Below are 16,339 nucleotides of genomic sequence, written 5' to 3' on the forward strand. Positions count from 1 at the left end.
GGTCGATGACATCACACCGGGAACGGGGCCGGGTCGGTGACGTCACACGGGGGGGGTGTCACAGTATTAACCCTTCGCGTACGCGGGGAGGGGCCGGGGGGCGCGACCCCCGCATGCCTGGGGGTCCCGGGGTGCCCCCCTATTTACAGCCGGGGGTCGGGGGGGGGCTCGGGTCAAGCTCAGCGCCCGGGGGGGCCCGCGGCGCTCCGGGGGTCCCCGGGGGTCGCACCGGTCCCCACCACCACGATGGGCACCGGGGCCGCCGTCCCGCGCTCGTGCTCCTGCACCGGGCTGAGCGCCTTGGGGGGGCCCCGCGCCCCCCGCTCGGGCTCCTCCGGTCCCGGGGGCGGCGGCTCCGGCCCGGGGGGACCCCCGAGCAGCAGCGGCAGCTCCTGCCGGCCCAGGCGGCGGGCGGGGGCCGCGGGCGGCGGCGGCTCGGCCGGGCCCTCGCCGTCCCACTCGGCCAGGCTCTGCAGCGGCGGCTCGGCCGGGAAGTCCTTGCGGGGCGGCTCCAGCCCCAGCTTGCGGGGCGGCCCCGGCGCCGCCTTCTCGGGCAGCCCGCGGCGGGCGAGGCGCGGCGACTCGGCCGCCTTGGGGTGCAGCTTGGCGGGGAAGGCGGGCGGCGAGGCGGCGGGCGGCGAGGGCGTGTGGGCGAGCGGCGAGAGCGGGATGCTGCCGGCGGAACGGCACCGCGCCGCCCGGTACTGCCGCTGCAGCTTCGGCGACAGCCCCTGCAGGGAGCTCGGCCGCAGGTGCGGCCCCGCCGGCGACGGCGGAGCGCTGGAGCCCGGCGAGCTGCTGGGCGGGGAGGCCCCTGCGCGGAACGGGGTCAGGGCAGGGGGACGGGACCGGGCACCGGCACCGGGCACCGAGCACCGGGTACCGGCACCGGGCACATTGCACCAGGCACCGCGCCCCGTTCCCGTGACCACGCCCCGTTCTCGAGCCCCCGCCCCTTTCCCGATACCGTCCGCCCCCGTGGCCCAACCCCCGTCCCGCGGCCCCGCCCCTTACCGGGCTCGCGCGCCCGCGCATGCGTCGGGGAGGCGGGCAGCGAGTCGGAGGAGGAGAGCGAGCGGCTGAGTGACGTCAGCGAGCGGCTCGTGTGCAGCAGCGAGGCCTGGCGCGCCAGGTGCCGGAACAGCGCGCTGCGCCGCCTGGCGGCCGGGAGGACCGTCAGCACCCCGGTGCCCCCCGGTGCCTCCCGGTGCCCCCCGGCGCCTCCCGGTGCCTCCCGGTGCCTCCCGGCGCCCCGTGCCCACCTCTCGTGGCCGCTCCCGGTGCCCCCCCGGCGGTTCCTCCGGGCCATCTTGGCGCGGGCGCTGCGGCGCCGCGCGGGGCCCAGGCGGATCGAGGTGTTCTCCAGCGGCGTCGTTGTCACCAGCACCTTGGTCCCGCTCTGGGCGACAGCGGGTCACGGGCGCGACCCTCAGCACCCACCCCAGCGCACCGGGGCTCACCCCCTGGTCGTGGCTGCCCTGCCACGACCCTGCCGTAACCCACGACCCCCCAAACCTCTGTCCCCGGTGCCCCCCGGTGCCCCCCGGTGCCCCCACCTTGAGGATGAGCTCCACCACCTCGGTGTGCACCAGCCCGTGCACCGGCTCCCCGTTCACGTGCGTGATCAGGTCCCCGGCGCACAGCCCGGCCTCCTGCGCGGGGCCGCCCTCCTCCACGTGCTGCCCCCCAAAACCGGCGTCACCCACGGGGCACCGCGGACGGGACCCCCCGTGTCCCCTCCGTGTGTCCCCAGTGTCCCCGAGTCACCCTGGGTGTCCCCAGTGTCCCCGCGTCACCCCCCGCGTGTCACTGCCCATGTGCCCAGTGTCCCCATGTCCCCCCACGCCCCTCCCTGTCCCCGTGTCCCTCCGTGTCCCCCTGCGTGCCCCCCGTGTCCTCGTGTCCCCACACAACCCCCTGTCCCCGTGTCAGCCCCGATACCCCCTTGTCCTCGTGTCCCCGTGTCCCCCCCGGTGTCCCGCACCGTGTCCCCGTGTCCCCCCCGGTGTCCCCCCCGGTGTCCCCCCCGGTGTCCCCATTTCCCCGCCGGTGTCCCGGTGTCCCCCCGCTGTCCCCCCGGTGTCCCCGCGGTGTCCCCGTGTCCCTGACCCAGACGACATGGTGCACGCTGTACACGTCGCTGTCGCCCAGGTAGACGCGGATGGCGCGCAGGGTGAACCCGAACTTCTTCCCGGGCCGGGGGATGGCGATGGGCGAGCGCGGCGGCGCCGCCACGGCCGGGGCCAGCTCCCGGCCCGGCGACGAGTCCCGCGACGAGGGGTCCGACGACAGCGACCGCGGCGACATGGGGCTGCCCAGGGGGGACGAGCCGGGCGCCTCCCCTGCGCCCCCAGACCCCGCTGACCGCCGCCCCCAGACCCCCGGGGGGACCCTCGAGGGACCGGGGACACCCCCCACCCGTGGGGAGACCCCACAAAACCCCCGGGGAGACCCCCAGACCCCCCCGCGGGCATCGCTGTCACCCCCCGAACCGGGGACACCCCACCCGTGGGACTGGGGGGTCCCACCGCCCACAGAGCCCCCAAGGGAGACCCCAAATCCAGGGGACCGGGGGTCCCACCACCCACAGAACCCCCCGGGAGACTCCCAGCCCCCCTCCCGTGGGGACCGGCGGACGGAGGGGTCGCTGGGTGTTTGGGGAGGGTCCTTCGGGGGTCCCGGGGGTGTCACCCACCGCTGGGGATGATGACGGACAGCGCGGTGGCCGACGCCGACTTGGTGACCTTGCCGGGGGCGCGGGGGCTGCGCTTGTCGCCGCCGGGCTCGGCGGGGGCCACCCCCGGGTGTCGCGGCCGCCGCAGCCCCAGCTCGGTGCGGGGCGGGGGCGGCTCCGCGGCCCGCGGCGCTCGGTCCCCTGCGGGGCGGGGGGCGGACGGACACGGGCGGTGAGGGGACCCGGGGCACGGCGGGGACCCCCCCCCGCCTTCCCGGGACGCACCGGGCTCCTCGCCGGTCCCGTCCGGGGGTCCCTCGCGGGCGCCGTTGCGGGGGCCCGGCCGCTCCTCGGCGGCGGGCGCGGGGCGCGGCTCCAGCAGCGCCGAGAACCGGCGGCGGGCGCCCGGCGGGGGGCTGCCCTCGCCCTCGGGGGGCGGCCCCTCACCCGCCGAGCGGTGCTTCCTGCGGGGACACGGCGGTTAGGGACCCCCGCTCGGCCCCGAGCCCCCCGGGACCCCCGGGACGCCCCCCGGTGCGCACAGCTCGGGCGATCCGGTTCTCCAGCCGCGCTCCCGGGCGAAGCCGTCGCGTCTCCCCTCGTCCCGCGGGCGCCCCTTGGGCTTGGGCTCCTGCGAGAGCTGCTCCAGGCTGCTGTACACCTGCGGGAGGGCACCTGCTCACACCTGGGCGCACCTGGGCACACCTGGGCACACCTGCGCCCAGCCCCACCTTGCTGAAGCGCGGCGAGCAGGACGAGAACTGCCGGATCTCCACGGGCTCGTCCTCCGTCGTGTCCTCGTCCTCGTACGACGTCACGTGGGGGTACCTGTCCGACCGCGCTGGGAGGGGCACAGGTGTGAGGGGGGGCCCTGAGAGCGACCCCGGGGGGGAGGAACCCCTGGGAGGGGCAGGGGGGGGGGCCGGGATGTTCCAGAGGGTTCTGGGGGGTCCCAGGGGGGTCCAGGGGGTCCCAGGATGGTCCAGGGTGAATCCCAGGGATGGTTCAGGGGGTTCTGGGGGGATTTGGGGATGTTCCAGGGGGGTCCCGGGATGGTTCAGGGGGTTCTGGGGGTCCTGGGATGTTCAAGGGTCTTCTGGGGGGTCCCGGGAAGGGTCCAGGGGGTCCTGGGATGTTCCAGGGGGAATCCCAGGGATGGTTCAGGGGGTTCTGGGGGGATTTGGGGATGTTCCAGGGAGTTCTGGAGGGTCCCGGGATGGTTCAGGGGGTCCCAGGATGTTCCAGGGGGAATCCCAGGGATGTCCCCCGGGGGGTCCCCTGGGGGGGGTCCCGGGGCGGGCCTGGGGGGTGGCGGGGGTCGCTCACTGTCGAAGTAGCTCGTGTCCTCCTCGGACTCCAGGTGCGGCACGAACTCGGCTTTCTGCCGCAGCAGCCCCGTCCAGTCCAGCGTGGCGAAGAAGCCGTGGGCCTTCACCTCCTGAGCCCCCCCTGCGCGGCAGCGCCGGCTCAGGGGGGTCCCGGGGGTCCCGGGGGGCCCGGGGGGTCCCGGGGGGTCCCGGGGGGTGGGGAGGGGGGGGTCTCACCTGCCCCGAGGCGCCGCAGCGGGTCCGGCTGCAGCAGGCAGGAGATGAGGTGCTGAGCGTCCGGGGGCAGCGCCTCGTCCCCCTCGGGCCACAGGATCTCATCTGGGGACACGGGGGGACATGGGGGGACACGGGGGGACATGGGGGGACATGGGAGACACGGGGGGACACGGGGACACGGGGGGACATGGGGGGGACACAGGGACACAGGGGGACACGGGGGGACACGGGGACACGGGGGGCACGGGGGGACATGGGGGACACGGGGGACACGGGGGGACACGGGGACATGGGGGGAAACGGGGGGACACAGATGGGACACGGGGGCGACACGGGGGGACACGGGGGGACACGGGGGGAAACGGGGGGGACATGGGGGACACGGGGGGACACGGACAGGACACGGGGGGACACGGGGGGACAGCTGAGCACAGACCACCTACCTGGGGCCACCTGCCCTGTCCCCGTGTGACCCATCTGTGCGTCCCCGTGTCCCTGTGCCACCCCATGTGCCCGTCCTGCTGTGTCCCTGTGCCCCCTGCCACACCTGGGGCCACCTGCCCCGCACCCCCGTGTCCCGGGGGCCGTACCTGAGATCACCTGCCCGAAGAGCTCCTCGGGGGTGTCCCCGAAGAAGGGCACGCAGCCCACCAGGAACTCGTAGAGGACGATGCCCATGGCCCACCAGTCCACGGGCTTCCCGTAGCCCTGGCGCAGGATCACCTCGGGCGCGATGTACTCGGGCGTGCCGCACACCTGGGGACAGGTGGGCTCAGCGAGGGACACGCCCTGCCGCCGCTGCAGACACACCCAGCTCCCCTGGCCCTGTCCTGCCCTGTCCCCAGCACACCTGAGTGCGGCTGGGCACACCTGGGGGCACCTGGCACACCTGTATGCACCTGGGCACACACCTGGGCACACACCTGGGCCCACCTGGACGCACCAGGCACGCCTGGGCACACCCGAGCACCCACTGGGTACACACCCAGCACACCTGGGCACGCACCTGGCACACCTGTACACACCCGGCACACCTGGCACGCACCTGGCACACCTGGGCACACCCAGCACACCTGGGCACACACCTGTACACACCCGGCACACCTGGGCACGCACCTGGCACACCTGGGCACACCCGGCACACCTGGGCACGCACCTGGCACACCTGGGCACACCCGGCACACCTGGGCACGCACCTGCTTGTCGCGGAACTCGCGCGCGTCCTTCTCCATGTGCCCCTCGTACAGGTTGGTGGTCAGGCTCATCAGCCCCATCTTGGACAGCCCGAAGTCCGTCAGCTTCACGTGGCCCAGCGAGGTGATCAGGAGGCTGCAGGTGAGCGGGGCGGGGCCCAGGTGAGCGGGGCGGGGCCCAGGTGAGCGGGGCGGGCCCAGGTGAGCAGTGCAGGGCCCAGGTGAGCAGGGTGGGGCCAGGTGAGCGGGGCGGGCCCAGGTGAGCAGTGCAGGGCCCAGGTGAGCGGGGCGGGCCCAGGTGAGCAGTGTAGGGCCCAGGTGAGCAGTGCAGGGCCCAGGTGAGCGGGCGGGCCCAGGTGAGCAGTGCAGGGCCCAGGTGAGCAGTGCAGGGCCCAGGTGAGCGGGGCGGGCCCAGGTGAGCAGTGCAGGGCCCAGGTGAGTGGGCGGGCCCAGGTGGGCGGGGCCCAGGTGAGCAGTGTAGGGCCCAGGTGAGCGGGGCGGGCCCAGGTGAGCAGTGCATGGCCCAGGTGAGCGGGCGGGCCCAGGTGACCCCCCAGCCCCAGCCCCCCGCGCACTTGTCGGGTTTGAGGTCGCGGTGCACGATGCCGTAGGTGTGCAGGTACTCCAGCGCCAGCACGGTCTCGGCGAAGTAGAGGCGGGCCAGCTCCAGGGGCAGCGCGCCGATGTGCTTGAGCAGCGTGGCACAGTCCCCGCCTGGGGACACCGCGGGGACAGGGGGACACCGCGGGGACAGGGGGACACCGCGGGGACAGGGGGACATCAGGGACACCGCGGGGACAGGGGGACATCGGGGACACCGCGGGGACATCAGGGACACCGCGGGGACAGGGGCACATCGGGGACACCGGGGCACCGGGGAGATGGGGACACCAAGGATGGGGGGGACATGGGGGAACACGGGGATACGGGGGGACACAGGGGACAGGGGGACGTGGGGGACATTGGGGACATTGGGGACATCAGAGATATTGGGGACAGAGGGACAAAGGGGGGACAGGGGGACATGGGGGACATTGGGGAGACAGGGCAACGGGGAGACAGGGGACATTGGGGACGTCAGGGATATTGGGGACAGGGGGACACAGGGGGGACATCAGGGACACCGGGGCACCGGGGAGATGGGGACACCAAGGATAGGGGGGACATGGGGGAACACGGGGATATGGGGGGACACAGGGGACAGGGGGACGTGGGGGACATTGGGGACACAGGGGACATTGGGGACACAGGGGACATTGGGGACATGGGGGGACACAAGGGGGACAGGGGGACATGGGGGACATTGGGGAGACAGGGGACATTGGGGACATCAAGGATATTGGGGGCAGGGGGACATTGGGGACACAGGGGGGACAGGGGGGACAGGGGGGATGTGAGGACAGGGGGGAACAGGGGGGACATGGGGACAAGTGGGAAATCGAGGACACAGGGACATGGGGGGACATGGCGAGGGGACAGGGACAACTGTTACCGCAATACCCAGCCCCATATCCCCATATCGCGACATCCCGCCCCACATCCCGATACCTACCCCGTATCCCCACGCCCCGCCCTATATCGCCACGCCCCGCCCCGTATCCCCGTCCCCATATCGCGACTCGCCGGCCCTGTCGCACCTTCCACGTACTCCATGACCATGCAGAGGTGGCGGCGGGTCTGGAAGGAGCAGAACATGCTGACCACGAAGGGGTTCTCGGCGAAGGTGAGGATGTCGCGCTCCACGAAGGCCTGGTGCACCTGGTTCCGCAGCAGCAGGTTCTGCTTGTTGATCTTCTTCATGGCGAAGCGCTGCCGCGTGGCCGTGTGCCGCACCAGGTACACCGCCCTGCCGCGGGGGGGGACAGGTGAGGGGGAGACCCCCGGGACCCCCCCGGGACCTCCCCGGGAACCCCCCGAGAACCCCGGGAACCCCGCACACCAGGTACACCGTGCTGCCGCGTGGCCGTGTGCCGCACCAGGTACACCGCCCTGCCGCGGGGGGGGACAGGTGAGGGGGAGACCCCGGGAACCTCCCCGGGAACCCCCGCACCAGGTACACCGCCCTGGGGAGGAGACAGGTGAGGTGGGACCCCGGGAACTCCCGGGAACCCCCGGGAACCCCCGGGAACCCCCGCACCAGGTACACCGCCCTGCCGGGGGGGGACAGGTGAGGTGGGACCCCCGGGACCCCCGGGAACCCCCCGGGAACCCCCCGGGAACCCCCGCACCAGGTACACCGCCCTGCCGGGGGGGGGGACAGGTGAGGTGGGACCCCCGGGAACCCCCCGGGAACCCCCGCACCAGGTACACCGCCCTGGGGGGGGACAGGTGAGGTGGGACCCCCGGGAACCCCCCGAGACCCCCGGGGAACCCCCGGGAACCCCCGCACCAGGTACACCACCCTGGGGAGGGGACAGGTGAGGTGGGACCCCCGGGACCCCCCCGGGAACCCCCCGGGAACCCCCCGGGAACCCCCGCACCAGGTACACCGTGCTGCCGCGTGGCCGTGTGCCGCACCAGGTACACCGCCCTGGGGGGGGACAGGTGAGGTGGGACCCCCGGGACCCCCCGGGACCTCCCCGGGACCCCCGGGAACCCCCGCACCAGGTACACCGCCCTGGGGAGGGGACAGGTGAGGGGGAGACCCCGGGAACCCCCCGGGAACCCCCGCACCAGGTACACCGCCCTGCCGGGGGGGGGGACAGGTGAGGCTGGGACCCCCGAGACACCCCCGGGACCCCCGGCCCCTCACCCGTAGGCGCCGTTGCTGATGAGTTTGATGGTCTCGAAGTCGCTCTCACCTGGCGGCTCCTTGGGCCGGGGGACGGCGGCGCGGCCCTGGGGGGGGACAGGTGACATTGGGGGGGACAGGTGACATGGGGGGGACACGGGGGGGACACGGGGGGAGCCGGCGCCCACCTCAGCCCCCTCCTCGGGCTCTGGCGTGTTGGTGCCGCTGCTGTCGGGCTCCTCCAGGTGCAGCATGTCTGGGGAGGGGCACAGGTGTGTGCGGGGACAGCAGGGTCACAGGTGTGCCCCCAATACCTGCCTGTCCCCCCACACCTGTCCCTGTCCCCCCACACCTGTCCCTGTCCCCCCAGCTGTCCCTGTCCCCCCAGGTGTCCCTGTCCCCCCCAGCTGTCCCTGTCCCCCCCCACCTGTCCCCCCCAGGTGTCCCCGTACCTGCGCGCGCCCCCCGGGCCCGGCCCAGCTGCCTCAGCAGGTACCGGGGGGTGTCGGCTCGCAGGGGCCCCTCGGCCCGGCCCAGCAGCTGCGACAGCCCCGCGGGGTCGAACTCCTGCGGACAGGTGAGGGACAGGTGAGGGGGGCACAGGGACAGGTGAGGGACAGGTGAGGGACAGGGGAGGGACAGGGGAGGGACAGGGGAGGGGGCACAGGGACAGGTGAGGGGGGCACAGGGACAGGGACAGGTGTGGGGGCACAGGGACAGGTGAGGGGGCACAGGGACAGGTGAGGGACAGGTGAGGGACATGTGTGGGGGCACAGGGACAGGTGAGGGGGCACAGGCACAGGTGAGGGGGTACAAGGACAGGTGAGGGGGCACAGGGACAGGTGTGGGGGCACAGGGACAGGTGAGGGGGCACAAGGACAGGTGTGGGGGCACAGGGACAGGTGAGGGGGCACAGGGACAGGTGAGGGGGCACAAGGACAGGTGTGGGGGCACAGGGACAGGTGCGGGGCTCACCAGGCACTCGAGCAGGCGCGCTGGGCGGGAGATGATGATGAGGAGCCGCTTCACCAGCTGGGTGATGAAGGCCACCTCCTCGGACTCGGAGCGCTCGTAGGCCTGAGGGGACACGGGGGGCTCAGGGGGGGACACGGGGGGCCCAGGGGGGGACACTGGGGGCCCAGGGGACACGGGGGGCTCAGGGGACACGGGGGGCTCAGGGGGGGACACTGGGGGCTCAGGGGGGGACACGGGGGGCTCAGGGGGGGACACGGGGGGCCCAGGGGACACGGGGGGGCCCAGGGGGGGACACGGGGGGGCTCAGGGGACACTGGGGGTTCCCCAGGTTCGCGCCCAGCCCCGTTGGGTCCCTGTGGGGTCCCATTGAGTCCTGCTGGTCCGTTTGGCCCCATTATCCCCCATTGTCCCACATTGCCCTGGTGTCCCCCCTGTGTCCCCAGCTGTCCCCAGCTGTCCCTGTGTCCCCTCACGTCCTGCAGCAGCCGCTCCATGCTCTCCTGCAGCTCGCAGAAGTAGCCGGCCGTGATCAGGCCATACCTGTCCTTGCTGTCCCTTTGTCCCCCGCTGTCCCTGCTGTCCCCCATTGTCCCCCCCGTGTCCCCCCTGTCCCCCCCTGTCCCCATTGTCCCCTCACGTCCTGCAGCAGCCGCTCCATGCTCTCCTGCAGCTCGCAGAAGTAGCCGGCCGTGATCAGCCCGTGCCTGTCCTTGCTGTCCCCTGTGTCTCCCTGTGTCCCCAGCTGTCCCCAGCTGTCCCCCCGTGTCCCCATTGTCCCCTCACGTCCTGCAGCAGCCGCTCCATGCTCTCCTGCAGCTCGCAGAAGTAGCCGGCCGTGATCAGCCCGTGCCGGGCCGTGGCCAGGCAGTCCCGGGCCAGCTCGGCCAGCTGGTGCTGGATGAAGCTCAGGGCGCCGTCGGCCAGGGGGGTCCCCCCGGGGCCGCAGCCCCGCACAAACTCCTCCAGCCGCTCCTGCATCTGCGCCGTGGCCTGAGGGACGAGGGGACCCCAGGGTGAGCCCAGGGTGAGCCCAGGGTGAGCCCAGGGTGACCCCATGGCAACCCCATGGTGACCCCATGGCACCCCAGAGACCGGGGGGACCCAGGGTGAGCCCAGGGTGAGCCCAGGGTGAGCCCAGAGACCCCAGGGTGAGCCCAGGGGGACACCATGGCAACCCCATGGTGACCCTATGGCACCCCAGAGACCCCAGGGGGACCCCAGGGTGAGCCCAGGGTGAGCCCAGGGTGACCCCAGAGACCGGGGGGACCCCAGGGTGAGCCCAGGGTGACCCCAGAGACCCCAGGGTGAGCCCAGGGTGACCCCATGGCGACCCCATGGCACCCCAGAGACCGGGGGGACCCCAGGGTGAGCCCAGGGTGACCCCATGGCAACCCCATGGTGACCCTATGGCACCCCAGAGACCCCAGGGGGACCCCAGGGTGAGCCCAGGGTGAGCCCAGGGTGACCCCAGAGACCGGGGGGACCCCAGGGTGAGCCCAGGGTGACCCCAGAGACCCCAGGGTGAGCCCAGGGTGACCCCATGGCGACCCCATGGCACCCCAGAGACCCGGGGGGACCCCAGGGTGAGCCCAGGGTGACCCCATGGTGACCCCATGGCACCCCAGAGACCCCACAGAGACCCCAGGGTGAGCCCAGGGTGAGCCCAGAGACCGGGGGAACCCCAGGGTGAGCCCAGGGTGACCCCATGGTGATCCCATGGCACCCCAGAGACCCCAGGGGGACCCCAGGGTGAGCCCATAGCACCCCACAGACACCCTGAGAGCCCAGAGGAACACCATGGCTCTCCACAACCTCCTCCAAGACCCCATAACTGCCCCTGTGGCCACCCCCAGCCCCCCAAGACCCCATAAGTGCCCCTGTGGCCACCCACAGCCCCCCAGAGACCCCATAACCACCTCCATGGCCACCCACGACCCTTCCAGGGCCTTGTTACTGCCCCCTTGGCCACCCCACATTCCCCATAACGACCCCATGGCTACCCACAACCCCCCCAGACCCCATGACTGCCCCCTTGGCCGCCCCCAGCCCCCCAGGAGCCCCCGGCCCACCTTGGGGAACCTCTCCTTGTACACGTGGTTCATCATCACGATCTCGTTGTCGTGGGACGAGGGCGAGCGCCCGGGGCTGGGGCGGGGGGCGCAGCTGGCACCGCGGGACCCCCGATCTCCCACCCCCCCAGCACCCCCCCAGTCCACCCCCGAGGGCCACGGGGTCACCCCAGTGTCCCCCAAGTTTGGGTGAGCCCCAAATCCCGGCCCCTCCCTAAACCCAGGGGTGTCCCCCCTTCCGTCCCCAACCCCGCAGCGACACCCCCAAATCCCCCCCAAAATCCCCCCCAAAATCCCCCCAAAATCCCCCCAAAATCCCTCAAAAATCCCAGCCCCTCCCTGACCCCACAGTGTCCCCCCGCTGTCCCCAGCCCCACAGTGACCCCCACCCTCTGGCTGTCCCCCCAGCCCTGCAGTGACTCCCCCAAATCCCCCCCCAATTCCCCCCCAAATCCCCCCCCAATTCCCCCCCCAATTCCCCCCCAAATCCCCCCCCAATTCCTCCCCAATTCCTCCCCAATTCCCCCCCAAATCCCTCTCACGATCTCCCCAAATCCCCCCAAGCCCCCCCCGTGCCCGCCGCTACCGGGGCCCACCTGAGGCTGCGGGAGCGGGGTCGGGGGGCGGCCGCGCCCCCCCGGGCGCCCCCATCCTCCTCGGCCAGGCTCTCGGAGCTGCCGAAGTGGCGGGACAGGAACCGCAGCTCCTCGGCCGTGGGCTGCGCCGGCAGCTGGTGCAGCCGCTCCTGCGACGAGCACGAGGACTGCGGGGGCCGGGGGTCAGCCCACCGGGACCCCCGACCCGCCCCCGGCACCCCCAAACCACCCCGGGACCCCCGGTCAGCCCACCGGCACCCCCAAACCGCCCCTGACCCCGGGACCCCCGGTCAGCCCACCGGGACCCCCGACCCGCCCCCGGCACCCCCAAACCGCCCCTGACCCCCGGTCAGCCCACCGGGACCCCCGACCCGCCCCGGCACCCCCAAACCGCCCCTGACCCCGGGACCCCCGGTCAGCCCACCCCGGGACCCCCAAACCGCCCCTGACCCCGGGACCCCCGACCCACCCCCGGCACCCCCAAACCGCCCCTGACCCCGGGACCCCCGGCCTGCCCACCGGGACCCCCAAACTGCCCCTGACCCCCGGCCTGCCCACCGGGACCCCCAAACTGCCCCTGACCCATGGCCACCCGGGCCAGCCCATCCGGGACCCCCGACCCACCCCCGGCACCCCCAAACCACCCCGGGACCCCCGGTCTGCCCACCGGGACCCCCAACCCACCCCCGGCACCCCCAAACCACCCCTGACCCCGGGACCCCCGGGCCAGCCCACCGGGACCCCCAAACCACCCCTGACCCCGGGACCCCCGGTCAGCCCACCGGGACCCCCGACCCACCCCCGGCACCCCCAAACCGCCCCTGACCCCGGGACCCCCAAACCACCCCTGACCCCGGGACCCCCGGGCCAGCCCACCGGGACCCCCGACCCGCCCCCGGCACCCCCAAACCACCCCTGACCGCCGGCCAGCCCACCCGGGACCCCCAAACCTCCCCTGACCCCCGGTCAGCCCACCGGCACCCCCAACCCACCCCCGGGACCCCCAAATCCCCCGGGACCCCTGAGGTCACCTCCGAGCCCACCCCAGGACCCCCCAAATCCTCCCTGAGCCCCCAGCCCCCCCCGTCAGCCCCCAGCCCCTTTTGGATGCCGCATCCCCCCCGCCCCCCCGGCCCAGCCCGGCCCCCCCGCCCACCCCCCAAGCCCCGGGGGGCTCTGGGGGTCGCGCCCCCCTCACCGAGACGGTGGAGCTGGGGGTGTTGGTGCCATAGCCCGAGGAGGGCAGCGAGGCCAGCGACCAGCGGCGCCCGTCAGCCCTGGGGAGGGGGCGTCAGGGGCCGGGGGGGACCGGGACCGCCCGGGAGGGACCGGGACAGCCCGGGAGAGCCCCGGGACAGACCGGGGAGAGACCGGGACCGCCCGGGAGGGACCGGGACAGCCCGGGAGAGCCCCGGGACAGACCGGGGAGAGACCGGGACCGCCCGGGAGAGACCGGGACAGACCGGGACAGACCGGGACAGACCCGGGACAGCCCCGGGAGGGACCGGGACAGCCCGGGAGGGACCCGGGAGAGACCGGGACAGACCCGGGAGAGACCGGGACTGACCGGGACAGCCCCGGGACAGACCTGGGAGAGACCGGGACAGACCGGGAGGGACCGGGACAGACCCGGGAGAGCCCCGGGAGAGACCGGGACAGACCGGGACAGACAAGGACAGCCCCGGGACAGACCGGGAGAGACCGGGACAGCCCCGGGAGAGCCCAGGACAGACCGGGACAGCCCCGGGAGAGACCGGGACCGCCCGGGAGAGACCGGGACAGCCCCGGACATTTGGGACACCCCCCGGACACTGAGGACGCCCCCAGACACTGGGGACACCTCTGGACATTGGGGACCCCCCTGGACCCTGAGGTTGTCCCCGAGCCACCCGCCCAGTCCCCCGCGTGTCCCCTTGGTGTCCCCCCCGCCGTCCCCCCCTTGTCCCCCCCCGCTGTCCCCCCCGGTGCCCCCCCCGCTGTCCCGGTGTCCCCCCCCGGTGCCCCCTCCGCTGTCCCCCCCGCTGTCCCCCCACTATCCCGGTGTCCCCCCGGTGTCCCCCGCCTGCGTCCCCCCGTGTCCCCCCGGTATCCCGTTCCCCGTCCCCCCGGTGTCCCCCCCCCCCCCGCTGTCCCCGGTGTCCCCCCCCCGGTGTCCCCCCCTCACCGGCGGGACGCGCCGAACGAGAAGTGCGCGGGGGCGCTGGGGGAGAAGTTGCGGGGGCTGTCCTGGGGGCTGTTACCTGGGCACAGGTGCGGTGACGTCACCGCCCCGCCCGGACAGGCCACGCCCTCGCGGCTGGGCGGGGCCAAGCGGTTGGGACCCACCCCAGGGGTGGGGGGGGGTCCCCACAGGTCATGGGGGGGTTTTGGGGGGCTCCCGGCAGTTTGGGGGGGTCTGGGGGGGATTTGGGGACACCGGGGGCGCTGGGGACGCCGGGAGGGGTCGAGGGAACTGGGGAGGGGGCTCCGGGTGACTCTGGGGAGGGGTCGGGGGGCTCCGGGGGGTTGGGGACACCTGGGGGGATTTGGGGACACCTGGGGGGATTTGGGGACACCCGGGGGCGTCGGAGACACCTGAGGGGGGGCTGGGGACAGCCGGGGGGGTCGGGGGCACCCGGGGGTCGCGGGGGTCTCACCGATGTGTCCGGGCAGGGGCGAGTGCGGCCGCGGGAGGGTGGGGGAGGTGCTGGTCAGGATCAGGCTCTTCCGGTTGCTCGTGCGGCAGCTGGGGGGGGGCGGGGGGGGGGGTCAGGACCCCCGAGACCCCCCCTCACACAGGGACCCCCCCCACGTCACCGGGCTGGGGGAGGGGGGCACCCACAGCCCCCCCCCCCCAAATATCGAGGGGGAAGAATGGGGGGGGGGGGAACAGAGACCGGGGGGGCTCGGGGGAGGATGAGGAGGGAGAGGGAGGGGGAGGAAGGAAGGGGGTAGATGGAGGATGAGGATGAGGATGAGGATGAGGATGAGGATGAGGATGGAAGGGGGACGAGCATGAGAATGAAGAAGGGAGAGGATGAGGATGGAGAGGGGTGAAGGTGGGGAAGGATGAGGATGAAGGCTGAGGATGGAGATGGAGGATGAGGATGAGGATGAGGATGGAGGATGAAGGATGAGGATGGACATGGAGGATGAGGATGAGGATGGAGATGGAGGATGAAGGATGAGGATGAGGATGGAGATGGAGGATGAAGGATGAGGATGGACATGGAGGATGAGGATGAGGATGGGCATGGAGGCTGAGGGCGGCGCGGGAGGAAGGCCGAGCCCCCCGGTACCTCTTGGTGCGGCGGAACATGCTGCTGCCCGCCAGGATCGGCATCGGGGGGCTCCGGGGGGGCTCCGGGGGTCCGGGGCGGCGGCGGGGCGGGGGGGGCGGGGGGGCCGCGGCGGCTGCAGTGGGCGGGGCCGGGGCGGGGCCGGGGGCGGGGCCTGGGGGCGCAGTGGGTGGGGGGCGCGGGGGGGTCTCACCTGCTGCTCTTCCGCGGCAGCGGCAGCTCCTTCTGCAACGGGGCAACGGCTGGGGGGCGGCCCGGGCCCCCCCGGTACCGGACCGGCCCCGGGGCGGCTCCGCGGCCTCCGTGCCCCCCTCCCGGGGCCGCCCGGTGGCCGAAACCCCCCGGATCGGGCGGCTCCGGACATCCCCGGGCCCGCAACGCCCTCCGGTACCGGGCCCGCATCGCCCCCCCCTCCGGTGCCGGCCGCGCCCGGACCGACCTTCCCGGTACCGGGGCTGCGCTGCCCCTCCCTCCCGGTACCGCCCTGCGCTTGCCCCCCCTGCGGAACGGCCTGCGGTGGCCGGTGCCGATCCCATCCCTCCGGTACCGATCGCCTCATCCCGGTACCGACACCCGCCAGCTCCGATACCCCCCGGTACCGATCCCCGCATCCTCCGGTACCGACATCCCGCCCGGTACCGACCTCCTCCCGGTAACCGTTACCCTCCCGGTACGGACACCCTGCTCCCGAACCCGGTACCGAACCCCCGGTACCGATACCCCGGTACCGATTCCGGTTCCGGTACCGATTCCGCCATCCCCCGGTTTCCACCCCGACCCCTCAATAACAACCCCCCATCCCCCGGTACCTGCAGCCGCCGCCGCCGGATCACGTCCGAATCGTCCATGGCGCCGCTCCCGGTGCCGGTGCCGGCGCGGGGGGGTCCCGGCCCCGCTGTCCCCCCCCGCAGCCCCCGGTACCCGCAGCCCCCCCCCTTCAGCCGCCCTCCGCCATCGCCCGGGACCCCCGGGAGGCCCCGCCCCGGCCCCGCCCCTGGGCCACGCCCTGGCCACGCCCAGCCCCGGGGCCGAGGGCGCCCCCCAGCGGCGGGGCGGCTCCGCCCGGTCCCGGTGCCCCCCCCGCCCCCCCCGGTCCCGCTGTCCGCGGTGCTGAACGGCGGGGGGAGGGGTCTGCACCCCTCTCGGCGCTGAAATCCCCCCAAAATCGGCCCCAAACGGGGGCGCGGGGGGACATCGGGGTGCTCGGGACCCCCCCGGTGATGCCCCCACGACACCCCCGGTGTGCCCCCCCCGGTCATTCCCTAATCCCGGGATTGAG

At 73.8% G+C, this 16,339-nt stretch overlaps 1 protein-coding gene across 1 annotated transcript; it reads right to left on the reverse strand.

Annotated features, from left to right (window-relative positions):
* Positions 1-33: 33 nt before the first annotated feature.
* On the reverse strand, positions 34-15,908 carry MAST1 (microtubule associated serine/threonine kinase 1; the record flags this gene model as incomplete). The annotated part of the gene is given in 28 exon segments (XM_084223855.1): positions 34-338; positions 340-814; positions 1,015-1,157; positions 1,263-1,399; positions 1,557-1,679; positions 2,110-2,342; positions 2,696-2,875; positions 2,960-3,138; positions 3,217-3,335; positions 3,406-3,515; positions 4,001-4,123; positions 4,219-4,320; positions 4,809-4,974; positions 5,415-5,547; positions 5,987-6,125; positions 7,049-7,257; positions 8,164-8,249; positions 8,331-8,398; positions 8,595-8,709; positions 9,118-9,219; positions 9,901-10,107; positions 11,187-11,262; positions 11,783-11,949; positions 12,981-13,059; positions 13,947-14,022; positions 14,419-14,507; positions 15,254-15,285; positions 15,870-15,908. Coding segments are annotated over 28 exon segments (3,906 nt in total). The 3' UTR covers positions 34-139.
* Positions 15,909-16,339: the final 431 nt, after the last annotated feature.

This window comes from Fringilla coelebs, assembly GCF_963513975.1.
Source record: "Fringilla coelebs genome assembly, chromosome: 32".
Lineage (NCBI taxonomy): Eukaryota > Metazoa > Chordata > Aves > Passeriformes > Fringillidae > Fringilla > Fringilla coelebs.